General features: G+C 39.9%; 1 protein-coding gene and 1 long non-coding RNA gene across 10 annotated transcripts; one reads left to right on the top strand and one right to left on the bottom strand.

Moving 5' to 3' along the window:
* Nucleotides 1-16: 16 nt before the first annotated feature.
* map7 (microtubule associated protein 7) lies at nucleotides 17-27,618 on the bottom strand. Of its 9 annotated transcripts, none has more exons than XM_023952953.1 (20): nucleotides 27,347-27,618; nucleotides 17,671-17,841; nucleotides 17,508-17,585; nucleotides 16,837-17,000; nucleotides 15,197-15,314; nucleotides 14,768-14,869; nucleotides 14,296-14,406; nucleotides 13,055-13,150; nucleotides 11,105-11,224; nucleotides 7,440-7,612; nucleotides 4,997-5,133; nucleotides 4,646-4,890; nucleotides 4,420-4,570; nucleotides 4,178-4,349; nucleotides 3,983-4,087; nucleotides 3,843-3,893; nucleotides 3,735-3,759; nucleotides 2,960-3,038; nucleotides 2,704-2,882; nucleotides 17-1,354 (listed from the first exon to the last, which is right to left on the bottom strand). In XM_023952953.1, the coding sequence occupies exons 1-20, from the start codon at nucleotides 27,390-27,392 to the stop codon at nucleotides 1,344-1,346; spliced, it is 2,334 nt and encodes a 777-aa protein (XP_023808721.1). In that variant the 5' UTR covers nucleotides 27,393-27,618; the 3' UTR covers nucleotides 17-1,343. The 9 variants fall into 9 exon arrangements, with proteins under 9 accessions (XP_023808721.1, XP_023808717.1, XP_023808718.1 ...); XM_023952949.1 differs by lacking the exon at nucleotides 27,347-27,618 and adding an exon at nucleotides 23,589-24,591; XM_023952950.1 differs by lacking the exon at nucleotides 27,347-27,618 and adding an exon at nucleotides 23,589-24,590 and having other exon boundaries at nucleotides 7,440-7,588.
* Nucleotides 26,521-27,559, top strand: LOC105357192. The gene is made up of 2 exons (XR_911217.3): nucleotides 26,521-27,207; nucleotides 27,299-27,559. It is a non-coding gene; the product is annotated as an uncharacterized LOC105357192 (long non-coding RNA).
* Nucleotides 27,619-27,833: the final 215 nt, after the last annotated feature.

A 27,833-nucleotide genomic window follows, 5' to 3' on the forward strand; every position in this document is an offset into this window, starting at 1 on the left:
CTAGACAATAGACGACTCAATTTGAAAAGTTTTATTTTGCTAAATAATCTTTTTGCAACGGTGGTACAAATTCAGTGATGTGATGGTTCAAAACATTGTCCCAGCTTTTGTCGTATGAAGCGTTTGATTTGAAACTTTTAAGACTATGAATGAACTTTGCAGTCATGAGTTAAATGAAGTAGCATCAGAAACTTTGTAAGTCCTCCCCACTTTAAGGAGTGCTCCAGTAATGGCAGAAAACAGAAGTCTGAGCCGGAAGTGCAAATCTTCAGGGCAGCAAAACTAACCAAACAGAAGAAGACATTATTGCTTTTACATGATACTTTTCTGGAGAAATGCATGTCTTTACTTTAGTGCTGAGAGAAAGTCCCTCCTTCAAAGCAGTAAGGCAAAGGAAAACAGAGTTAGCATTTCTTATTCAAAAGATCCAATTTCATCACATTACTTGCAGCACTAATAATTTAATCTTTTTGCACCGACTACCGTACAAGCAAAGAGGCCCAGTGAAAGGATCCAGCATGAATGGAACAGGAGTAAAGAAATGAGAGGCTTGAAGCCAAAGAATGCTTTTCTCTAAATCTGAACAGAAAGGAATCATGTGATCTGTACAGCAATTAAATAAAACCTAAACAAAAATCTGAAGTTTACATCCTAATTCTGAGAGATCAGTGTTTTATTAGCCAACTAAAGTTCATAATTGCACCAGTGACACCCCCAAATAACATCTATGTTTAAACACTGAAGACAAAACAACATTTACAATGTGACAATTTCAAGTAGTCTTGTTATATTTGAGTCTCAATCCCATCTGCTCTGTAACTCTTCAAAGTGAAAATGACAGGTTAACAAGAACAAATAAGGATTCTCTGTAAAGGATCCGGTTCTAAAGTTAAGTTGCAGATTCTGAAAGTAAGCAGACAGCAACAGAATACTTCAAGTATCAGAGCTGAAGATGTTTTAGACAATCTGTTTACATTATTATCAGGCCTCTCTGTCCTCTCAGAGGAGAAAGAAGACTTCAGTGTTCTCCTTGTGGCTTTAGACGTTTGAGAATCGGTTGGAGCTGCGTGACCAAACACGGCCCCAAGTCGTAGTGGTCAGAAGAGACGAGCGGCTCTTCCCCGGGAATTTGCGGAGGAGAAAATGACTCCTCTCTCAAAATGTTTTGAAGGAGATCTTTGGAGGCGCCGTCTTTGGGAAGTGAATGTTGTGCTCGCTCGTGTCAGGGAGCGAGACGGTCTGAATCCGGCGCTGTGAGTCCTTCCTTTGATTCAACTCCTCCCAGATTTTTATGACCTCTTCTCCCGTCTCTGGGTGTGGAAGCGTCGAGTTCCCCAAATGCATCAGGCAACATCTAAGAGTCAAACACAAATCAAACAAAATTCTGACTTTGTTTGCAATATTGCACATATTCTTCCATAAACAGCTGACATTTCAATGTTAGCAGATTTATAGCATGGAGCATAAGTTTAGGGCAGCAGTTTGACTCAGGCAGTTGAGCAGGTCGTCCAACAACCAAAGGGTTGGCGGTTCGATCCCCGCTCTCCCCAGCCAGCTGTTGCCCCCCCGAGCGCGGCTAGCCTGCAGCTCACAGCTCCCCCAAGGGGATGGGTCAAATTGCAGAGAAGATTTTCCCCATTGTGGGATAAATAAAAGTAAAAATAACATTTACACGGCATCTGCTGTGCTTTTTATTAAATTTTGTTGTGAGTCTTACAAAAATAGTGGATATGCAGAAGAAAACACATTTATAGTGATGAACAATAAAGCCACCTTCACATTGCTCTCTGCAACACGCGTTCAAGCGACCACTTCCAATGAGAGGTCTATGTAAACACACGTAAACACTCAATTCAGGCTTCTGTGTTCAAAATTCCCGTGTTTACATGCAGCAAGTCCAAACATTTTCAGGCTCTACGTAAAAACTTTGCAGTCATTGAACGTGTAATAACCCTTGTGCTATCCTAGGCACTTTAACATTGGGAGTGGGGTCATGTAGACCCACTAGACAGTGCTCTGAACCTTTTTTCTTCAATGATTTGTGATCTTCACTGGTGTCCATGGATTACATGAAATCTTTCCACCTTTATCATGGTAGGGAGAACACGTCAACGGTCATCTTGACCCCATAGGATAGCATAAGGGATAAAGGTTAAACCAGGTCAAACTTTGACCAATCAGGGACTCTGGTTTGGTAGTGACCTATGGACAGCATCCCTTTCAATTCACGGGCATGCAGCCGTTTGAAAACTGATCACAGAGGAGAAATTAATAATAATTATTGATTTCTAAGATTTATAGGTTCATATATTAGAAAAAGATGTTTCATTAGCCTTTTTTTATAATCATGAATGTATCTGTTGTCCCACATCTGTACCGATTAAGTTTAGCTTCTATTGTTGAAGCACTAACATTCTCAGATATTTATGTTTAGGGTTTATAAAGTTTACGATAAATGAAGGGTCTTTAGGCCAGGATTTAATCAGTTATCAATGTGAAATAACAACAAAACAGTTCAGGAGTAGTTTATTTGCTAGATCTTTAGTTTTAATAAAAAGCTTTTTACAGTTTGTTCAGATGGAAGTCTGTGTTGTTAAAGATACATAATCAGACTGACAAATTTTAATAACTTCACATCATAAAGAAAAGCAGAAAAAAACTGGAGGGAAAACAAAGACGAGGATACGACAGATGTTCAATTACCTGGTCCCTGCTGGGCTGAAATGTCCTCTACTCCACTTAGGGGCTTTAGGAGGCCGTTCTCAGTGAAGGCTACGATAGGAACTCTCTCCTCGGGCTGCTGCTGCTCCTCCTGTCCTTCAGGAGGAGACAACCTTGAATGCGAAGGCAGGTCAATCACCTCCTCAAATGCCCCGTTCTCCCTGCAAAATGAAAGCTGGCGATGAATCACTTCAAACATCTCCGCTTCAGCAATCCTCAAACGGAACCTCAGACGGACCTCTGGTCGGGATGGCTCGGCGCTGCAGTGCTCTGGTTTGGGTTGAGACCGTCACTTTTCTGCGTCTGGGACACTGTCACTTTGGATTTGGGAGACGTTAAACAGGTCACTGATACTGACAGAATAAACAATCATCAGTTACAGCAGGGGACTCCAAACTTTTTCAGTAGAGGGCCAGATCTGGTGAATGGCCAACCATTCCACCAGCATTTTTTCAACCCGTGCATTAACATGAGATAGAAATGAACTATTTCATGAGTATCTTTTTTCCGTTGGGATACTTTTCCTTTCTCATAGAACAAAAATAAGTTCAAACATTTTTTTTTTTTAACCAAAGTAATTGAATTTGTGATTTCAAAGTCAGAAATGAAGAGAAGGTCTTAGGAAAAGAACTTTCAACAACATTAAGTCTGGGTTGATATGACTGTTACATATTATTTAAATGCTTACCATAAACTTCTCAATTTAAATCATGAAAACAGGAAAATAACAGAAATAGTTATCTTCTTCAGAAGTACAAACCACTGTGGTTTTGATCACAGAAACAAATCTGTCCTCTCGTTTGACACTTAAGACTGACGGTTTGCAACGGCTTAGAATGTAATTTAGCCAATCACAATATTGTATCCACAGTTCTTAGGGATTGCAGACATATTGAATGTGAGCCGCATTCGGCTCACAGGCCAGACTTTGGACATGCCTGATTTGCAGCATCATGGAAATACAATTTAATAGAAGTTTTTTAAAATATTTTTTAAAAAGTATATGAAGTTACCTGCACTGTTTCCATTACTGACTTTCTAAAAAAGGAGAGAAAAAATGAATATTTGAAAAGGTCAAACAGTTGAGTATTTGTTTAGATGTGTTTCTTACTCGGTTTTACCTTTTCTGTTGTGTCAGAGCGCCTCGTTCTCTTCATGATCTCCTCAAGGCGCTAAGAGTAAAAAAAAAAAGGAATAAATATTTAAAAAAAATTTGAAGTTAAAGTTATGTTGACTAGATCAACTTGAATGATGGTGTTACCTTCTTTCTCTCCAGGCGTTCAGCCTCTTCTTTCTGAAAGTGCTTCTCCCTCTCCTGCCTCAGACGCTCAGCTTCCTCCCTCTGTCGAGACTCCTCCTCCTCTTTCTGGACATGCACAGAGTTATCATGAGTTCCCCATAGAGTCTTTTGCTTCCACCTAACGGCTCTAAGAATACAAACTTTCTCAGCTCCGACCTGTTTCTGGAGTCTCATCGTTTCCTCCCTTTCGTTCTGCAGCCTCTCTTCCTCTGCCTTTTTCTCCTCCTCCTCCTCCTTTCTCCTTCTCTCCTCTGCCTGCCGCTGAGCCTCCTCATCTCTCCGGGCTTTTTCCTCAGCCTTTCGGCGAGCCATCTCCTCCCTAGCTAACCTAAACAGACAACATCAGTCAAAGACAACACATGCATGTGTTAAAGTCACACCTGATCCAGCCAGATTACCTGGCCTGCTCCTCTTGCTGCCTTCGCTCCTCTTCCTCTTTCTCTCTTTGCTCACGCATTAGCCTCCGGTTCTCTGCGAGGATGCGACTCGCCTCCTCTGGATCTGTGGTTCCTGCTGAGGGTTTGGAAGATGGAGGAGTTCCTGAGCTCTCTAAAAGGCATCACAAAACACATTTTAGAATAAAAATCCAATCTGTGTTGGTAAAGTACCGGTACTTTTACCAACCGCCAGCTCCTGTGGGTGTGGTTTGCATCTGCTCACTGGAGGTCTTGTTTTGACCCAGAGGTTGAGGTCGAGGCTGAGGAGGGCTGAGAAAGTGCTCTTCCTCTTCGTTTTGGGTTTTGGTCGGGGTTGAAGGTTGAGAACTGTCCGGTGTAATCCTGACAGGACGAAGGTTTCCCGGGTCCTCTGCCCTTGGAGACTTCAACAGTTTGGGTGTTGGGGGGCGTGCTGGAGTCTTCTGAGGAGGTCTTTGAGAAAAATACATCGTAACATGAAGATAATTTTTGCTTCCATTTTAAAAGTGTCCTCTAAACAAAATGTGTCCCTGACTTGTTTTGAATGGGATCATCTTACCTGCCAGCAGAGGGGGCCGTTTTGCTGTTTTTCTTGCTTGTGGAGGCTGTAAGGTTTCTGGGGGGTAATGTCAGAACAGGAGCCAGTGGAAGTGACAGGTTGCTCCATGATTTCCTGACGTGGTCACGGTCCTTTTGCTGGTCGCACAAAGAGATCAAATGCACTTTTACCAAAAAGGGAAATGTTTTACAAAACATGAACAAAGTCTAGAAGAGTCATTGTTGCCAGCCTTCTTCTGACCCTAGATGACCTCTGAAGCCATGCAATAAAACAAACCTAAATGAGGATTTAACTTCTAAAGCTCAAGATCGACTGTCCAGCTCCCACAAAACTGAACTTATGAGGGGAATAAACGTAAAAAGACTCGACATGAAAGAATTCTGCAGTGACCCAGGGTTATTTGTGACTGCGCACGCAGAGAGTGTCTGTAGGTCAGGACGTAAAGAAGAAGCCTTTCCTCTAAAACCTTAATGGCATAAGCTGCGACAGCAGCAGGCAGATGGACAGAGGGCAACAGATCCACTTCTGACTGATCTTCCAAACGGTCAAACAGGCATTTAAACACCACAGCAACGACATAAATGCCTTTTTTAGTGGGTGATAACATTTAGAGATTTAAACATAAAGAAAAGATAACCGTTTATAGTCATTTATTAGTTAGGCGAGCGTTTTAGCTTCATGCAGCTAGAGGTTAATGTTTACAGAGAAAACCGTTCTTTTGCTTTGCTGGCTGAAAATAGGGCAACATCATAAAGTAGAAAAACAAACTTAAACAGAAGGTATACAGGTCAGTAAATACTCATATAATCATTAATATTTTAAAGATGCGTCATCATTTTGACAAAAATGTTGTCTGGGAAAAAAAATTTGGAACTCGATCAAAAATTTCTCTTTCTTAAAGAACAAAACCTAGCACCATTTAGAAAAATACACTTAATGTTTTGAGGCCATTCATTTACAAAATCTAGCTTTTAAAGATTGACAATAATTCAATTACATCAGTTTAAATATTTTCTTTATAAAACAATTTTAATTTCTCTTAATTTTGACAGCAGCCTATAGAAGTTCCTATATAGAAAATACACCCTGTATCAAATAAGACTCTCCTGCAATTAAAAATGCAAATTCTTTTATCCTTACGACTTCGGTGCACTGTCACCTTTTCTTTTTCCCCTTTTATTGAATGTAAACAGGACGACATTAGTCCAACATTATTTTTTAATTAATGCATGTAAATGCAATTATATCACTTAAACCAGCGGTTCTCAAAGTGTGGCCTGGGGGCCAATGGCGGCTCGCGGAAAGATTTTTGTGGCCCTCAATAAAAGAGAGCCAGAGCAGGTTCCTTTGAGGAAAACGTTGTGTTGGCGAGAAGAAAAGGCGCTTTCAAACTAAGTGGACAAATGCTTACTTTGTTTACCTCATGGATAAAGTCCTGTGGCTCATTTGCAAGCAGGTAAATGCAATGCTCAAAGAATTCAAAATGAATTGTCACTATGTTACAAATCATAAAAACTATGACACATTTACCGGTGAGGAGCGCAACAATAAGCTCCAACTACAACGAGGCTATGCTGCACAGCAGATGCTTACAAAAATGGCTAAATCCAGTGAAGCTGTGACAGAAGCTAGCTACGTTGTGGCTTTGGAAATGGCCCGGCGTAGCAAGCCCTAAAGTGACGGGGAGTTTGTAAAAACAACGTAAGTAGCTGACATTGTTTGTCCAGGACAAAAGAAAATCTGTCAAATGATACAATTACTAGATGAGTAGAAGATCTGGCAGCAACCTCTGACTGCAACTGGGAAAACATCTGGAGTGCCTGGTTAATTGTACAAATTAAAGTTATTAAAAACTACTTTTTCTGTTTGTCCATTTTTTTCACCAAAACTGGCCCCCAATCTAATGTCGAGTTCCTAATTTGGCTCTCCACTACTAAAACTTTGAGAACCCCTGATTTAAACCATAGACACCAGAATCTATTTCCAGCTAAGAAAAGAAAAAAACACAAAGGTTTTTACTTTCAAGTAGATGCTAAATTAAGGTGATTTCAGTTTCAAAGCGCTTTGATGGATGTTTGCATCGAGGTGTGAGGAGGTTAAGAACTTGGCCTCTAAACACCAACTAGACACTGGTGTGCAGCAGAAGAATATGTGCTTTAAGCTTATTCTAATGATAAACATGTATGGCTGTAGATTAAAACTTTTAACATCACTTTGTTCAATTATCTGACAAGTGAAAAATCTAAACATAAATGACTAAAGTTAACTAAACTAAATTAACCAAAACTACAAACCCATTATTTGTTGAGCTCATTAGCATTCTTTTCAGAGCCATAATAAACGGATAAAAGAGTCACATGTGACTCTGGAGCCTCGGGTTGCAGACCCCTGGTTTAGCCAATAGTGTTCATTTAATCAAACTCAGCAAATACGTCTCCTGTACCTGTCCAGTTCCTGTGGTCCGCCTGCGTGGGGTGGTGGAAGGCAGGGAGGGCATCTCCTTGCCGAAACTCCGCTCCTGGCTGCGACAGTGAGGCAGAGGCTGGCTCTGCAGGGCCTTGAAGGACATGGAGCTCGAAGGGTGGCAGGAAACTGAGCGAGGACACACAGGCATGGCTACGGTGATGTATGAGGGTGAGGGGGGTGGGGGTGGGGGGGGGGGGGGGTCAGAGTGTTTGGAAGTTTGTGGAGATCGGGAGCAGCATTGGAGATTTAAGGGACAATTGTAAAACAAATTGTGATTAAAATCAGGCATGGAACAAAAACATGAAAAAAGGGAATGAAAGAAGAGGAAAACAGGGAGTTTGGAAAAGCCAGCAGAGGAAATGATTGAGGAGAAAATGTTTGGAAGGAACACAGAAAGGAAATGTTAGTGCTGCTGATAAGACACATCTACAAATATACTGGAGCCATAACTGGGTCATTTTCTAATAAAACGATAGAAATGTTACAATTTAAAGAATCAAAAGATGAACATAAAAGACATTAAAATATCCCAGAGATGGAATTCCAAGTTAAGAAAACCATGTTCAATCATCACATTAGACCCAACACCACAAAGACAGACAAGTAAAAGTTTTTGGCATTTTTTACTATCTTTTTAAGTAACTTGTAAGTAACATGGAGCCTTGATAGGGGTACTTTCTGGGGGTGTGTTAGATTCGATATGTATTGCGATTAATCTCAAGTGCCACTTGTTCTCATCTGGCGCTCATTACAAAGCACCACAATCCACACTTTTATATGGTACTGGCAGCAACGTGGCACAATTTTAAAAATATCGTCTTAACAGCATCGATAAATCGATACAAGTCTCGCCAAATGAAATATTGCGATATATCACCGGAATTTTTCCCTACACCCCCAGTATTTTATATGCTTTAGAACCTTGTTTATGAATCCAGTTCTATAAGCAGAGGTGTTGTTAAAATCCTAGAATCAGCAGCACCCAGTACAACTCACCAATCACATTTATTAGTTTCAAGAATCAGAGAAAGCCAGTGCAAGCCCTTTTATAGCTGGGTTAGTGCTCAAGTTCTCCCCTTTCTCCCAGGTGAAATAAAAGCAGTGATAAAAAATATATACAAATATGAAAAATAATGTTTTTCTTTCTTTTTTCCTAAAAACGAAATAATAGAAACAATATGCATAACTCACTAAAAAGACGAAAGAAAAAAAAAAGAAATGGCAAAGTCAAGCATGACAAATCATAGTCCTGTGGTTTGACATTTTTTTACAGCTCTGATTTAAGGTACTTTAGGAAAAATATTTGTTTATGTTAAGTACCATATTTGGCATACAGAATGCAGAATTTTAAATAATTTAAAAAATTAGGGTTCAATTACAATGCAATAGAACAGTGTTCCATTGTTTATCAAGGGGATACGTTCTGCGATAGGGGAAATCTGCAAAGTAGGATTACAGATGTTTAAGGTTGTAAAACTACGGTGGCCCAGAAGGGTCACAACACAACACATTAACTTTACACACAACACATTAACTTAACACACAACACATTAACTCACAACACAACACAATAACTCACAGCACAACACATTAACTCACAACACAACACATTAACTCACAACACAACACATTAACTCACAACACAACACAATAACTCACAACACAACACATTAACTCACAACACAATAACTCACAACACATTAACTCACAACACATTAACTCACAACACAACACAACACAACACAATAACTCACAACACAATAACTCACAACACAACACATTAACTCACAACACAACACAATAACTCACAACACATTAACACACAACACATTAACTTTACACACAGCTCTGATTTAAGGTACTTTAGGAAAAATATTTGTTTATGTTAAGTACCATATTTGGCATACAGAATGCAGAATTTTAAATAATTTAAAAAATTAGGGTTCAATTACAATGCAATAGAACAGTTTTCCCCTTGTTTATCAAGGGGATACGTTCTGCGATAGGGGAAATCTGCAAAGTAGGATTACAGAGTTTTAAGGTTGTAAAACTACGGTGGCCCAGAAGGGTCACAACACAACACATTAACTTTACACACAACACATTAACTTAACACACAACACATTAACTTAACACACAACACATTAACTCACAACACAATAACTCACAGCACAACACATTAACTCACAACACAACACATTAACTCACAACACAACACAATAACTCACAACACAACACATTAACTCACAACACAATAACTCACAACACATTAACTCACAACACATTAACTCACAACACAACACAATAACTCACAACACAACACAATAACTCACAACACATTAACTCACAACACAACACAATAACTCACAACACATTAACACACAACACATTAACTTTACACACAACACATTAACTCACAACACAACACAATAACTCACAACACATTAACTCACAACACATTAACTCACAACACATTAACTCACAACACATTAACACATGTTTGTAATTTTATGTATGATACCTCAATTGTCAATAAGTAAAAAAAAAAAAATATAACTGAGGAACTTGTGAACAGAAGTGACATCCATGCTGTTTGGCAGATGTGGGTGTATTCAAGTTCATGAGCTGACGCAAGACTGTCTCCTCCCATATTTGCACCCAATCTGGGAGTCAGGACTTGTTTTGTTGGGCTGACGGCGTCGTGTAATGCATGCGGCTTGTACACTGACGCGGCTTATGTATGTAAGAAGCAAGCTTAGTACGTGAAAATGAGTAGGTGCGGCTTGTAATTGGGTGCGCTCTATAACCCGGAAATTAGGGTACTTCTATAGAACTATTTGAAATAGGAGGAAGACTTCCATGGTTTCAGTACACAGGAGGCGCGTGCAGCGCAGAGACGCGGAGGCCTATAAGTTACTGCTGCTCTCAGTGACTTTTACCGGCAAGTGTTTTTTAACCAGCCCTGTTAGTGCTGTTACTACCATATTGCTGCCGTGTTACCGCGTCATAGGCACTGTTTGGAACAGAGCTGTGACGGTGTGGGATTTTTGATCACCGCGGTGATGATGCAGCAGGAGATGCAGTGTTGCAGCAAATGAATACCGGTAAAAGTAATAATTACAACGCAGTGTCCTTTATTAACAAATAACAGTAACTACTAACTAACTAATTAACTAACTATATAGGTGCTGTAGAATGAGTTTGTGTATGTGAGTCAGCGCACTGTGTGTGTAAGACGAAGTAGCAGGAGCTTGGCAAGAGCGAGTGAGAGAGCTCCCTCTTGCGCTGCACGTGCTCTCCCCTCTTTCTCACACACACGGTGCTGCGCGGTTTCAGCCCATACACATCTTTATTCTACAGCGCATGTTTCAATATGGGCACTTGCGGCTTCGACAGATGCGGCTTATAGACAGGTGCGCTCTATAGTCCGGAAATTACGGTAAGCTTTTCTGAATAAAGAAAACATCTGTGTGAAAGTCAGCAAAGTTTGAGAGCCTGAAACAGACTTTTTAAATCTAACCAAACCTCATCTACATCTGAACCTGTTTTAGTCAAAACAGCTCCATTTCTGAAGGTCTAAACTTTTCTGGTTCATGGAGCTGTGAATAGAAAAACTGTGTTACTCAGAAATGTATGCTTTACCTGTTTGGTCTCCAGACAGACTGACAGCACTGCGGCTGCGAGCCAGGTAGGAGTGTGTTGGCTGCTGCAGGCGGTTCACCACATTGCTCTCCCACAGCGTCAGCGGAAGGCGGCGCAGCCCTGACAACACACATTTCATCAGTCACAGCGGATTTTTGTTCATGGATGCATGGAGGTATAGTGAAGGTTGACCATGCACACCCCACATGCGTGGACCGTCCCAACAATTACGAGAAGCAAACATCCTCCACCAAAGCGCAATAAAGGTAAGAAGCAGAGAGGCGAGCATTAAGATAAAGAGTGCAACAAAAAGGTCAGATAAAGTCCATAGACATCGATGCATTTGACAAAGAAAATGCATAGATGTATAAGTATTAGGCTTTTATTTGGCAGGTCAGAAAAACACTAGTTACCCCAAAGTTTAACAACATAGAATCTTTTTGAAATTGCATACCTCTGTTGTCTATTTTACCACCAAAATCTTTAAGCAAAAGAGAGATTACCAACTAAAACATGCACCTGACAGTGGACAGGTAACTGGTTTCAGCATGCAGGGAAACCCTTAAAAATGGGCTGGAAACTGTACTGACGAACAATATCATACAAACATTTATAATAATATACATTTTGACTGAAATCATTTTATTTTTTTTCACAAAAAAAATCTTTATTTGTAATAATTTTGATTTCCTAATAATAAAGAAACTATCTGAAAAATGGGTTTCAATTTTTCCATCTTGAATATGACCGGTATACCATGTTCCCACATAAACAACAAGATTATCCTACAGAAGATTAGAAAAGGGGGTCACGCTGGAGGGAGAGAACAAAAATCCCCATCCTGCTGATGAAACACAAAGAAGTGCAAATATTTGCACACGTACAATGAAAGGCAAATGCTGCACATCTTTAAACAAACTACAATCACATGTTTCCATGGCATCAGGCCTTTGCAAAAAACCACTTAATAGGATGCATTCTTAAATGAATGTTGATGTTTAGTCAAACGCTTACAAAAAAGAGGAGGAATGAAAAGTGTTATCTTAAGTTAGAAAAGGTTTTGTTTTAACCATGCCTATCAGCAATGATAATATTTTGGGAAATAAATGGTGTTCAAAAAGTGAGGAACATGTGGGATAAGCTTATTAAGTATTTACTAAATATTGCTACCCTTTAACTTGTTTTTACATTTTTTTTGTTTATGAAGGGCAGATAAGCTCAAATAGAAGATGGATCTTGTTAGGAGCTTCTGGTATCTGAGCGGAGGCTTCAGGTTTGCTAATGATCTGGTTGATGGCTCTGTGTCCACACAGACGACCCAGAGCAGATCACACTCCTCCAATTCCCCATTGAACATTTGAGGGATCAGCTTGGGCGTGAACATGTTTCTTACAAAGGCATTACATTGTAAAAGCTAATAACAGGCTTTATGGTGGTACAGTAATCCCCCGCCCATTCGCGGTTTAATATTCGCGGGTGGCCGCAGATGACATGACGTCACAAGCGTGAGGCGCAGAACAGCTCTCATTCCGCGAATTTTGAAAAACGATTTACTCTGTACTTTACTGTAAAGTATTGTTTACGCGTTTAAGATGCCATCCAAATGCCCTGCATCATCTCCAGCTTCTGGAAATGAACCCAAAGGGCAGAAAAAGGTTCTGACTCTGCAGAGGCTCTGGCTCTGGGAGTTTTAAAACATTGTCAATTATTCACGGATTTTCGTTATTCGCGGGGGGTGAAGAACGTAACCCCCGCGAATACGGGGGGATTACTGTACTGTTGCCAAAAAGCCTTGTTACAGCAAAGAAACATCAACCTTGCTTCATGTTTTTCTTAATATTACTAAATTTGTTTCCTCATTCCCCATTTTTTTATTTTGTTACAGTTTCCAGCCCGTGAGCTTTTTATTAAATAATATTGTGTTATAGTGTTCTATTCCCCTGAAGACACCTGTGTTTTGCTGCTGTGGGCTCTTCCCCTGATGTAGGCGGGGTTTGGACTGAGCTTTGCTTATTACTGGGGTGGAGGTTGTTCTCATCTGCAAACCTGTCACAGCAACACATAACATCAAAGAGCGCATGTAACTCACACAGTGGTTTCTACAATCGACATTTCATACAAAAACACACCTGTTATGACTGACATACTCTTATGCTGCGTTCACACTGAATGCGATTTGCACGGCAAATTTGCATTGGCTGCCTCTCTTTCGCCGCTTCTCTTTCGTTCTTCTCTCCACGCCGTTTATCCAAAAATGCGTTCATAAGCAGGGAGGAGCTACCAGTTAATCTTTTTAGGCTGATCGCTACATGGAGCCATTTACAATGCATGGAAGGCTTGGTGGTGTTTAGAAATCAGGTTTATTTATCATAAAGAGCTCTATAAAACCATCGGTAGTCACTTCTCCATGTCTGGGTTCATGTGATAAATTAAAGATTCTCCCGACGTGGCGACCTCGCCAATGTTCACATAATTAAACTCTGGATGCGCACCCCAAATAGCGCTGCTGTCACAGCCGGATGTTTTGGCGTCGTGCCACAGCATCGAAACTGGCTGCCTCTGCCGCGCGTATCGTGTTCGGTGGAAACGTAGCTTTATACTCCTGCAGTGAATTGGATTCTTCAATTTGCATCTTGTTGACGCATTAAACTTTAAATGATAAATCTATTCACATTATTGCCTTTATTTATGGATTAGTGTTTATTTTTTGGCCCTACTTCCAGTCATCCATCTGTTTACACTCCCGCTTGCTTACAGCCCCTTACACCTTCAACACAACATTATTGGTGCAACAAAAATGGGGGTCAATGTTGGAGCTCAGCAGTCGTACAGTTTGGAGCCAGATGAAAGCTCAGACGAGGAAAACAAAGACGTTTATGAAGTTAGTCGTATACAAGTGGATGCATCAGAATGGAGCGAAGCAGGGAACCTGTGGCCTGCTGATTGTAGCTTTTATGTCAAAACTAAAGGTTTGCTTAAAGACATTTTTTCATCTGCTCCTGATTCACAATGATTTGAATAAAGAAATACTCAAAAATGCCACTTTGACCTTAATTTTCTTTAAGTCTTCCATCATCAGAAATATGCTATAAGAACATGTTAAAAACACCAAAGACATGACTGTCCTCGGAGTGGGTCTTTATATTTACATTTAATAAGGATGATACAGTTGTAGCATCTCAGTTTATTACCTCGGTCAGGTGAGTGGAGAAGTGTTGCAGATGAAGAGGAGAGGCGCTTTGTGATGATGGAGTCTGTCTGTTTGGATAAGTTCACTGTGGACACTGACCTTCTGCCTGCATCTGAGAATATGAACGAACAAAACATGAAAATTATTAGAATGAAAGTTAAAAGAATTTAAAAAAAAACACAGAAAGAAGTTAGCTTTTCTAAATACGTTGTCTACCCAAGTTACTTTACAACAAACTTGAAAAAACTACTTAGAAAAGTAGTGATACCATAAAAGGGGATTAGTGCTAAATGGCTCTAATACTAAATAAAGGTGAATAATTGGAGACAAATTCAGGTTGCCCTGGATTTTATGTACAAATGGAAAAAACTAATCACATCTCTCATGCTGGCCTAAATGCAAACTAACTAGAATGATCTGAAACCATGTTAACACTAGCCTTCTAATGCTAGCCAGCTAACTATAATATTCACATTGGGAGGTCATTCCATGTCTGCGGTAGAAACTGAAAGCACTTTGCATGTGCTCTAGTCCAGCAAGGTCGAGTGGATAGAGGAAAGCCGACTCGACAAAACCTGAACCAGAAGGGCAGAGAACAAAGGCAGAGAGAAAGAAAGCAGGAAAAGAGGGAGCGTGAACGAGAGCGGCGGGCCAGGGGGGAGAAAGAGATGGACAGGTAGAACACGGTGTGAGAAGACAAAAACAACATACAGACGCAAACCTGTGATGTATTAATGTGGCAGAACAAAATCAACACAGAGGCATTATTTATATACCTATTTACACAAGACTCAAGAGAGGACACAGCATAGTTTTTAATAAACTCCTAAAAGTGCTGACAGCCACAGAAGTGTCTGAGTCTAAACAACAAAATCATTAAGCATCAAAAGTGAATTCAGTACCAGTTGTTGTGTTGGTGGCGTTTGTGTGTACTGCTCCTCCCCAGGACCAGCGGTTGTTCTTCGGTCTGGTTTTCTGGCCTTTGTCTATCGTGCGACGGATCACCGCCTCATGGCGCACCTTTGGGGACAATGATGGTGACTAAACCTCCACAAAGCCGCCCGATGACACACCAAAAACATCATGATTAGTGCCCAAGTGTGTGCCAGCTACCCCACTACAAGATTTAGAAAACCAACCAACTTTTGAAACTGTGAGACTATTTTACTAAATTGATTAATATACAGAACATAAAATGTAGATTTGCCAAATTTTTTACTTTTAGAATTTTTTAAACTAGTTAAATAAATCTGAAGGATGTGAACATTTAGCTAAAAATCTGTTTTATAATTATTTTTTCTCAGAAGATCCATCAGTACACTTGATCAAAAGCCTTTCCAACATTTACCTTAAAAGAATTAGCGTCTACCCTCTCTGGCAAATACTTCCAGACACTGCAAATATTTTGGAGTCAACTGTTTCCTGAGAGTGTGACTAAAACTAACCAGATAACTGAAGGAAAAGTACACTTTTGAAATCATTCTTTGAGTAAAATAACATCATCAAAACACTAACATCCAGCTAAATATAAAGTTAATCAACAATGACGAGCCGATTTTGATTGTAACCAATAGGTTTAGGATTCATATGTTTTTGTCATTCTTGCGTGACATTCTCATACTATTTCACTGTAAGATAGCAGAACTCAGCAGACTAAACATGCTTGAAGAGGTGGAGACAGCTGTATCTGCTCAGTCAGCAATAACACAGGAAGGTCTGGTGAAGTTGTAAATGTTGGAGATCACTTACAACTCTCTAATTATCATACTCAAATACTGTATTGCACATGTCCTTTTTAATAATAAACCAGAGGCTGATTAGCATAGAATGTGCAAAAGAAGTGGAAAAATATACATTTATTGTATCAACTTCCTGCAAGTTTCCATTATTCTGCACTGACTTAGTAGTAAATGACTAAAATAAATGTTGAAAACAGCCCATCTTGAACTTTTCACAGAATACAGCCTATTTGCACCATCCTTTTGAAGCTTTAAAACATAACTGGAACCAGGTAAGTTCACCAAGTAACCACTAGGTGGCCTTAAAAAAAAAGAAAGCAAGTCAGTCCCCATTCACTTTGATGAAAGAAAACGTCTAATCTTACAACAGAAGTAACCCTCCAAGTTTTACACTCTGGTTCCCAAACCATTTTGTTTCTGTGTAGTTGGATTCAATATATTAGAACTATTGCGAGTACATTTTGTGACGAATTCAATCCATATTTACGATAGAACTGCATTGAAATGTGGCCGTTTTTTGTCACTTTATCCTTATACAACTGGCTTCAAATAAGCCTAATAGAAGCCTAATGGTGACATCACACATCCTCTGTTCATCTAAATGTGAAACAGACCTTCATATAAAAATTCTGAGATCCAGGTTAAAATAAGTCAGGGTAGGAGTCTAAGAAAAGCATAAAATCCTTAAAATTTAGTTAAATGTTTCTATTTCTACTCAAATTGATAACTCAGACTTCATCACAACCTTTGATAAACTCAAAGGTCAAATGTCAAAGACCCGTCCCTAATGTGCATCAAAGTACCCTGTCCTCCTCCTGTTTTTGTCGTCGTTTCTCCTCCACAGCGGCCCGCCTCTTCTCCTCTTTTATCCGCTGTTCTTCCAGTTTCTTCTTCCTCTCCTCCAGGAGCTTCTCATAGTGCTGCCTGGCCCGCTCCTCACGCGCCTGCCATTGGGCTTCTTTGGCAGCTGAACCGTGTCACACAAACAAAAACAGACAGCTGTTTAAAGTTTGTGAAATGTATTTCAAAAACCTATACATCAGACTGAAATAAGCTTGTATTAGCATTGTGAAGGATACAGCTGCTTTGTGTGCTCTAGAAACAAAGCACCTGGACAAATGATTACTTTAAAACAAAATCAGCATCAACACAATTCAGCAGCACACAAACAGGTCTTCAACTTCCAAAAAACCCACATCCTGAGGTATGTTACCCAAACATTCCTGCAAAAATGTGAAAACACTGGCCTTTCAAAAACCTGCCCCTTGGAGTCGCCCATTATTCAGCTCTGAATCCATGGCAACGCGGTTCCATGACTTGAGCCTGAACTTTTTGGAACAACTAGGGAAAAGGGCACTTTGCCACAACTACAAATCGACTTCATGAACAATATAGTCCACGTGAGAGTTAATTTTTACCGTTTTACACAAGAATATACATTTAACTTTCCATCAAACGTCTAAAGAGGGCTCACCGTTCTGTTTCTCACGCTCCTCCCTCCTCTCACGGGCCAACCTCTGTCTCTCATCAATCTTGTTGAAAAGCAATGAATCTGCAGCACAAGCAGCAGTCCAAGAGCATCATTAAAACTTCTGTTCACACAAAGAAAAAAAAAGTGTGATTTTCTCCAAGTTTACCTGTTTTGGTGGCAGCATAGTTGCTGGAGTTGTTGCTGGTGACTGGGCGATTTAGGGGGAAAGTTGGAATAGGAGTTAGGCTGGGAGTGTAGGTCTGTCCGGAGCCCGGGGAGCCTGTAAAGGTGGCTGAAGACGCTCTTCCATCATCAGAATTATATTGGGAGTAGGACGCTGGGGAAAAAAAAGACAAGATTCATGACACTAATTATTGAAAGAGGAGGAATAAAAACGGGAGAAAGAAGAGACATGGAGGAAACGGGTAGCTTTTCTCAATGATGGAAGTTGTAATGAAAATGCTCCACTGGTCACAAACAACAAATTAAACGTTTCTAACACACAGATATGACGAGTGTAAAGACACTAACTCTAAAAGATCAAAGCAATATTGTTTTTGTCTTGTGCCTAAAACATGAACACGTTCTCTTAGAATGGACAGATGTAAAAAATCAGAACTAACCAGTTCCATCAAAACATACTAACTAATTGTAAAGATCAGTGGTAAAGGTCTACTGGTATGAGCTCTGTGTTAAATATTAAAGCCCTAATAACCCTTTTACACCAGAACTTCAGCTCCAGTGTCGACATCCTTTCATGTATTGTAACTCTTGAACCGTTACTGCAATCCATGTTGTTCAAGTGGATTCTGAAGTGGAAAAAAGCAGCCTTGCGCTAATTAGCAACACTTTGTAGTGATGTGCTGATGCAATCCACGTAAATCAGCTGATTCTGCCGCAGAGAAAAGTGGCTTTGCCCCGTTATGCAACACTTTACGTTCGCAATGTGTTGTATATCAGTGCAAAGCCGAGACCAAAAGCTGCTTTTTTCTGCATCAAAAATGAGCCGATTCACCTTGATCGGGTAAACGGTCGAACAGTTACAGTAGATCAAAGATGCGTCATGTAGGTGTTGCTGATGACATCTCCAGTATTAACGGGTTAATGTGGGCATTTGAAGTATAGTAGGGCTGTCAGAATAACCACACATCGACACACAGGGTTGGCTTTTTTTTTTAGCTTTCATGCTGCAGTGCATGAAAGCTGATTATTTGTTGAAAGCTTGATTAGATTCACCTCAAAATAAACTCTGGTAATCCTCAAAGAGAATTTAGGCTCCAACATTCAACATATTCAAACTAAAATTGTGATTTTAGCCAAATGCTTAGCATGAAGTTCAAGAACGGTAAAATGTCTGCATGGGTCACACAGACCTGGCCTTGCTCCTGCAAACACTTATGTCTACTCCAAGTCAAGCTGAGTGTGATAATAGTAAGCAAGGCCAAATAAACAAGAGATTTAGTCAGTGTGAGTTCAGGTTTGTTGTATGATGCCATATAAAGAATGCAGCTGCACATGCATGCAGTGTCCTGCTGTACCTGCCAGGAACTAAAACAGTATGAAATTCAAATGCGATGTTTGTTTTACAGCATCTAAATGAATAAGACCTTCTCCTCCCAGCTCAAGGGCAGGGCATTGATCAATAGTTAGTGTGAATCAGCACTTTGAAGTTTCTAGACAGGATGATTACAAAGACATTCGTATTTCTGAGCTGAAGTGTTTTTGTCAACAGGTTAAAGAGGTGAGAATAAAAGGAATGGGATGTTTCTCCAACTGCAAGGAAGACATGGAAATCGACCTGAAATTGAATAGATGAACTTTACGTGAAATGCACGTTTACACTCAGCCCTCTCTTTTATTGCCCTCAGGGGCATATCAGCTACTCTGACAATTACTGACAGCAGAGGAGCAAAGTTCAAGTTTCATATCCAACAAAACAAGAGAAAGCTCCAATGCAGCGATGAAGTTTCAAGTCAAAAATCCATGTTGGTCCTCCTTTGCCAACATAATTCAATGCTGAGGGCAGAATCGGAATCCAAGCCGTTACTGCCGTCCCCACCCAAAAGACACTTGTTTTACAGAGATGTACAAAAGGACATGCTGGAAAAAAGATGATGTCATGGCTCGGTAGATAATGTCTCAGTCTATGGGACATCTGCAGAGGTGTGTACACAAGCACTCACAGGTGAGCACACAGGAACAGGTGGATGTGGCTTTGATGGCTATTGTTACACCAAACTGGGTCTGTGTGCACCTTTCTGTAAATCACTTTTATTAAATAAAAAAACTGATTCAATGCGCAATTGTTAATGAACAGCAAATGATTTCAACAACTAATAGTTCCTTAAATGAAAAATGACTCGTAATTTGTTGGTCTGTATTTAAAATTAAAGCTCAGGTCCGATTTGGTGGCAGATGGAAGCAACAAATGCAAATTATGTGTTAAACTTGAACTGGAAGTTTGTAAAAGGAATGAAATAAACAGAGAAAAAGGAAAAATTTCAACTTTTATTTCACTTAAAAGGTAACCGTCAGTTGATAGCAGGATTACAGGGAAGCTTGTGTAATCACGTGGACACGGATGTGGGAGTGGAACATAAAAAAGGAAACACACACAAAAATGCAAAGAACAGGTCTTAAAGAAAAGGCCTTTTTTCTGTTTCATTCATAAAAGGCTTTCTTAATAGAAACGTTCAGTTAATCATTTTCAGCATTTTTCATAACTATTCAATTTTTCATAAGCAGACACAAAAGTTGCATGAATGAAACAGCCGGTTCATATTGTTTTAGCATTTCAATCTCATAATCCAGCAAAAATTTCTGAGTCTAATCATGTGCTAATGTTTCTTTCAACACTCCCACACTATCCAATGTTTGCCAACATAATTGCTCTGTACATCTCCATCCGGTGTAATTCAAAAAGGAAACTTACGACCAAAATGTTTCACTGATCAGATTTTGCAGTCAATGCAATGCGCCAAAGAACACGGGGTCAACGGTAAAAGAAGCTCCAAAAAAGGAACTGAAGGCCAAAGTAAAGGCCTAGGAATTTTTAGTCTACAACTCAAGATGACTGCGCCCATTGTGATGTGATGCAGATCTAATCATTTATGGGTTCCACGTCCACATCATTGTTTGAGCACATTCCAGCAGCTTTTTTAATTAGATATGTGAAAAACTGCAAACTAATATCCCTTTAAATCACTTTTTGGTCTTTTGTAAAAGTGTTCCCAGCTGTCTTTTAATTATGATTACGCTGTCTGACCAAAATCCAAACAACCTGTGTTGTGTTCTAGAACATAGTTTCTGCAGAGTGGCAGTAGTTGATCAGAAAATCACCTGAGTTGCACGTGGAATCATAGGCGTGGAGTAAGCCTGACCTGACTTCCCATCATCCCTTTGTTTACACCATCACCTGCTAGCTACAGCCCCTCACAACTATAAACTAATATTAGCAGTGCAACAAAAACAGTGAGCAATACTGGAGCAGATGTCATCTCAGACGAGGAAAACAAAGACATACATGAATCTAGTCGTCTAAGTATCAGAATGGAGCTTGTGACCTGCTAACTGTAGCACTTTCATCACAGCTACAAGCTTTTTCCAACAACATTTTTCATCTGCTCCGCATCAACCATGATTTGGTTTAAGAAATACTTGGAAATGCAATTTTAAACGTGATTTTCTTTATACTTGTCCTCCATCGTCAGAAAAATGCCAGAAGAACGTGTTAAAACACCAAAGCATTGTTCAGTATAAGCATAGCATGTGCTTGTCCAGATTCTCCAGTAGTAGGAGGTTTTACCTGGATTGTGGTTCATAATTCCAGAGTGGCAAACTTATGATGGGACCCCAAAATCCTGGCCACTATTTTCACTTTGACTAATAGAGGCCCATAATCCACATTCCTGCTTCCTAAAGACATCCTTTACAAGAAAAGAATTCATCTTTCAAAGTCCATGGTACAGTGAAAGGGACCAAAGGAGGGAGCCAAAAAAATCTATCCAAAACAGTTTTTGTGATGATAGGAGGGCAGCGAGATCTAAAAAGAGAAATGTCCGTTCTGCGGTCAGACAGAGGGACATGTTGTCTCAACTCTTGAGTCCTCATGCTTTGTCTCATTCTCTATTAGAGAGAGTGAGACACAGGGAGAGTGGGACTGTTTAATCTGCCCCGTCCCTCCTACGGAGTTGTGTATGTGAACATCCTCCCCACCCCCAATCTATCTGCATTCACTGCCCGCCAGATTAAATGGTCAGGGTTGGCGATTAATGCTTTGCTGCTGCCCAGGCCAGTGGGTAACAGGCAGGCACACTGTGCAGTCTAAGAGGCTTAGCTGCTGCTAATGCTAAGCCAAACTGTAACCTCCAATGACCAGAGGGGCAGAGGAGGCAGGGTGAGGGACATCCTCTCTGCAGACAATCCTTTAGACCTGGAAGCAGTAAGATCAATAAATTTATAGAAAAAAGGGAAAACACTGCAAGCTTCATTTATAAATTTTAAAATTACTATATGACATTTAAGACCAAATCGTGTCAGATAAAATGAAAAGGTAGAACAAAATAGGATAATCGGTCATTTCCCACCACAACAAAAGAACAGAAGACGGACTAAAACATTCTCGTTCTACTTTTAAAACCTTTCTTCTGGTGAGCTACTGCACAACTTATTTTCCAGTAAACCCTCTTCTACTCCAGTCAATTACCTGGATCAGATGTGTTCAGTCAGTCAGAAACTGGATCGCATGATCCAGCTAATCAGCTGAGGCTGGAGAAGGGTTAGCTGGAAACTAGGCAAGGCTGTAGCTCTTTAAAGAATAAGACAATTGCTTTATAGTTCCACTCAGCTCCTATTTTGAATTTTTTTAAAAGTATTCCCAGTGGTCTTTTAATTATGATCATGCCGTTTTAAGCCCAAAATAAAACTGTTACTTTCTAGGACAGTTTCTGAAGAGCAACAAAAGTTCATTACAACTTTGTCTCCGAGTTGTGGGCAGGATCGTTGATGCAGAGCAACCCCGCCCCCCTTTTCCTTGACCATTGTGAAGTTGGGCGGAGCAGGAAACTCTGTGGATGGCCCAGCGTATTTTCTATATCACAAATATGCTCTTTTTCCTTTGGCATTTTTTTTTGTCTGCTCCTGATTCACATGGATTTGAATAAAGAAATAATTAGAAATGCAGTTTCAAGCTCAACTTTCTTATGTCCTTCATCATCAAAAAAAAGGACAAGAACATGTTAAAAACACCAAAAACAGTTTATCAGAGTGGGCCTTTAATAAAGATAAATATGGTAATATTGCAACAACACATGTCCTTCACAAATATTTTAAGTGAATATTAAACAAATCTATTTTTTGCTTTGCTTTACAAAAGCCTCTTTTTCTTGTGTATAAATATGATGGTTTTGGGGAAAAAAGACGGGGAAAGTAAAGATAGGAAACAGAGGGAAGGAGTTTTTAGATGGCTTTTCAGTACTTTGGCATCATCGGAACTAAAATGAAAGACAAAAATTTAAAGAGGTCGGTTTAAAACAGAGTTACAGCCCCTGCATTTCTGTGCCAGCTGGCAACTATGCTAACTATTGCAGTGCATCTAGAGAAACATAAAGCAGTCTTCACTTTTGCTCTAGTCCACTGTCATTCTCTGGCCCTTCTTGTCTTGCCGTGTCAGCTGTTTTTCGGCAACGCAAACAAAACTGTCCATCATCCGTCATGTCAGCCATCATGGTTGTACCTCAGTAAGTTAAAAAAAAAAAAAAAAAAAGAGGACAGCAAAGTGTTGAACGAGTTCTGAGAGACATTAGCATCGCTAGCATCAAGATCTCTCACTTCCATGTGATTATCACCACATTAACAAATGTCTCTGCCCTCAGTGTTCCACACTTTACATCCATTTTAAGAAGCTGTCCCAACGGAGACTGCTTTAACATTTTGCCGTCCCACTCTCAACTCTCTGTCCCAGATAATGTCCCAATTAAATGTAAAACGCATACACACATACATCATTCATAAGTTAAAATAGGTTAAAGACACCTCATCCGAGCATGCCAATTCCCTTTACCCTCTGTCTGGTTCTCTGCATACCTCTCTTTTTCTTCTTCCAAGCCTCTCTGCGTCTCTGTCCCTCCTCTTCCTCGGTGATGGTGGACAGGCCTGGGATGGCTGAGCGGCTGCCTCCCCTTCTCTGCTTCCTCTTGCTCTGGGAAGACCCACTTCCACCTCTTCCTTCACTTGTTTTTTTCTTATCTGGCATCGCCTGTCCTGTTGCTAAACCTCCCAAGCCCCTGGCTAGCTCACCCAGCCCCCTCCCATCCCACCCTGCTGAGAGGGGTGAGGGGGTAGGGGATGAGGCAGGTCAGTCCTGGGTACCACAGAATGAAGGTCAGGGTCACCCCTAGAAGCCCTCTTCTCTTGGAACAAATATGTAGCTAACAGCTAAAAGCTACTCTCAATCGGGCTAAAAATAAAGAAAGGAGGTGATGCTGAGGAGGATAGAACGAAGGGAGCAGATGGAGGGAGGCAAATGTCCACGAGAGAATGAGGAGAAAGGCGAAAAGTGATGAGTGAAGGAATGAAGTGCAATGCAGTAACGATGGAAGGAGCAAACAGAGCAGCTCACTGTGTCACGTCCATACTGACGGCGATGGCAGTGCAAGGCACGGAGAAAGGATGAGCTCTTGTAGTGTGGCTTAGAAAATAGGACTTAATCCACACGAGTGACTCGGACCAGATCTGTAAGTACTGCACTTCCTTCGACTTTAGCACTCCTCAAGAGAAGAACCCCCCCTTCCTCCTCCTCCTCACTAGATCTGCTCTGCACATAAACATGTCCAAAGGATCTCGCTCCACAGACATTGCATTATGCACACATGCACACAGATTAAAAAAAAACAGCCGAGTTGTTAAAATATTCAGTAACAAAGCAGCAGTGAAAGGTGAGTGCAGGAAAAAGGGTGTCCCTGACAACAGCGGGGCGTGGACCAATGACAAGCAGCAGAGCGAAGGTGTGGCAGCAGAGGAAGACCCGAAAAACTTTAATTTTATGAACACAGACACTACAGAGGACCCCCAATCATAGGCACACACCAAATCAAACATTGCAGTGCAGCAGCTCACAGATGGAGAGCACATGGTATGAGGCTCCTCCCACATGATCACTTAAAGGGCCAGTAGACATTTTCTTTGGCGTATCTCTTCCCATGGATAGACTGACATGTGAGGAGAGTTACTTTAGAATATATATTCACAATAAAAGAAAATGGCACTTTTACTCTGATATTAAAAGAAAAAAAATCATATTCCATGTGTAAAAAGGGTGAGCAGCAAAGACAATAAAAAATTAAACCAATACTGGGGGAAAAACATAAAAAATCTAAGTGAAAAATTTCAAAATAAAAGCCTACACAACCATGAAGTCTAGAGATGTCAGCATTACAAAGCAGCATGCGTTTCATATCTGCAAAAACTTATCCCTCACAGTTTTTCGTCAGGTGACTACTTGCACTTTCAAATGAAATATTAATACTTTTAGAAATGTGGTACACCAATTGTATCTTTAAAAAAATTTGATAAAATGTGTCTATTGCTGTACAGGTATAAAATGAGGGTATTTTCTCCAAAACTAAAACTCTGCAAATAAAATTAAAAAAAAGAATGTTTTTCAATATGACTAATAGCCGCAATACCCAAAAAGTTGATTGATTGATTTCAAGCATTGTAGTCAAAGCAATAAAGAATTCTCACAGATTAATCAAATTTATTACAGAAATGATGAAATGCATAAATAAAATAAAAAACAAATAAAAAAAGCACTTAAGTCACATTTGCTTAATTAAATATAATGATCATTTAGTAAAGATATGCTGAGCTTGATTTATTGCTTGTAATGGAGTGGAAAGAAACTAACGTATGTTCCCACCCCTACTAGGTTAATTCATTTTATGGTTTTACAAAGTTTTTAAATGCTGATCAGATAATTTTCACGTTAAATATAAAAATATGGACACAATGGTTTTCATTTAGAGATTAAAAGAGAAAGCTAAAACCTCAAACTTTTATTATTTTTCAAGGACAACAAAAGAAATTTGGGGCAGCACTTCCTTACTGTTTTTCCTCAGAGAGCACATGCTGCACAAACCCACACAATCATAGCCAAGCAATCTGATCTTTGTCCCTGCAAAGCAATTCTGTAACCCTACACTCACTCCTTAACCTGATGCGTTAGGATACACCCTTCTCACACTTGCAGCGCTGCAGCCCCCACACGTGTGCAGGGATTACATTATTTCCCAAAATTCAAGTCAAATGTTGCTAAATATTGCATCTGTGAATTCTGTTCATGTTTGTTACCATTTCAATAAAACAAGTGATGTAGAAATCTGGATTAAGACAAATTACTTCATAAAACAGAAAAAGTGAGCAATTTTCTCTGCATACAGGCACTTAAAACTGAAAATTAAAAAAATACAATAAAATCAAGCCATACCAACTTTAATTTATAATACCCGTGTTTACTTAAAGTTGAAAATATATATTTATATTTACCTATTTTATCAGATAAAATGCATTACTTTGAATATCTTTAAATTTCCAACAATGACTTTATTGCAGCTATGGCAATCTGTAAGTATGTGCTGATATGGCACCCCTCTATATAATATCAGAAGGTTGCATGTAAACACGTTTTAAAATGTTTCAGGCCATTTGAGGTATTTTATTTCTCTTATTCTTGTAACCTCTGATCAGCTGCTAGAAATAAATGCAAAAAGCAATTTTGATCTCGTTGGAAATTTGAAACTGTGAGATTTTTCTCCTGTAAATAAAAAATTAAAAAATAAAATGTTTAATTAAATATTTAGAGATCTTTAGTAAACTGCTATATGCCATCAACAAAATGTCAAAAGTGGTTTGGCTTTTAAAAATATTTATATTTTCCCTATAAATGGACTCGCCCAAATGATGTTTGTTTTTTAATTAGCATAAAATAGACTCGCCCACAAGGGTGTTTTTTTTTTTTTTGGGTTTCTAACTATAACAAAGAATACTTTACATTCCACTGTCTACATGCCTTCGCGTCAAATGAAAGAGACTGAACAGCCTAAAAAAGTAAATAATAATAAATAAAGAAAATCCTTAACGTAAGATTATGAAAACATATTAAAGCTACAGATTCATAAATTATTCTGTAGTATTCCTGACAACTGATTTCATTTATTCTACCACAGTTTAACACACATTTCTTTAAATTTGCCGGAGGGGAGAAGAACTTTTCTTGAAAATGTAAGATTTGGGATAAACAATGCAAGGCTGCTTCTATGGTTTTAGTTTGTAATAAACTGTGATTATTGCTTTTAAGTAAGTAGAATACCAATAACCAACAAAATCGAGTAGTTTGGGGACAAACAACACCGGTAGTGGAGCAGATGACCAGTCTAAATTCCCCATAATCACCGAGCCTAACCCCACCTTTAAATCCCCGAATTCACCTGTCGCCGCACCTGAAGCCAGGCGCTTCAAAGGCGGCTTGCTCAACGTCAGCAACAGGTGTCCGTCTGCGAGCCCCACAAACAACTAAAGTAACACGAAAAACATTTCCGTCGTTTAAACAACATTACACACACGCAAAGTAACCGGTTGGGTGAGTTGGCTGATAGTTAATCCCAGTCCCGTGACCGACCGGCTGTGAGCGCCCGACTCATTCCCGGTAATTAATGTTTAAACACCGTCAAAACGCCCACGGCTGCGTGTCAGTCCGCCAGCTCTCAGACTGAACTTCTGTTGCTGTTTTTCCACAGAAAAAAGTTCGTGGAAGTCGAAGTTTCCAGTTCGCCGCGGCAGCTCACCTTGGGACTCCGGAGGAGATGTGTCGCTGCCATCCAGGTCCGCCATTTCTCCTGACGTCAGCTGAGAGGGATCACACGCGCAGGAACCCGCGCGCGACCTGATGGAATGATCCCAGACGGGGTGGCCTGGATGGGCCCGGCCCCTCCCACGGACAACACGTCTTTACCAACTCAGCAGAAATGATGTGCATTTATTAAATGGTGACAGCCAAATCCTTTGACAGATAAATTAAGTTTTTATTTCAAAACTCTAAAAAAGTTTTTTTTTTCAAGTTACACAGTTCACAGGAGGCTCTCTGGAGTGAGATACAATTATATTGAGTAAAGCAACAACTGGACCATTGCACGAAGACATGAAGCAAAAAAAATCGGATTTAAATAGTCATGTTTGCAGGTGGATCCTTTTTTGTCTGAGGTGTTATGCTGACATCTAGTGGCCAAACTTAAAAATGATTGCGGATGAAATAAGCATAATAACCCTTGTGCT

The sequence above is a fragment of the Oryzias latipes genome, chromosome 24, assembly GCF_002234675.1.
Source record: "Oryzias latipes chromosome 24, ASM223467v1".
In the NCBI taxonomy this organism is placed as follows: Eukaryota; Metazoa; Chordata; class Actinopteri; order Beloniformes; family Adrianichthyidae; genus Oryzias; species Oryzias latipes.

What these genes read in the sequence shown, in the direction of transcription:
- map7 (XM_023952949.1), bottom strand. Translation starts at nt 23,757, where the DNA reads ATGCCAGATAAGAAAAAAACAAGTGAAGGAAGAGGTGGAAGTGGGTCT. An exon ending in CACACCCACAGGAGCTGGCG is followed by an intron (nt 4,571 to 4,645) that starts GTTGGTAAAAGT and finishes GATGCCTTTTAG; the next exon opens with AGAGCTCAGGAACTCCTCCA. An exon ending in CAGCAAGAGGAGCAGGCCAG is followed by an intron (nt 4,350 to 4,419) that starts GTAATCTGGCTG and finishes TTGTCTGTTTAG; the next exon opens with GTTAGCTAGGGAGGAGATGG.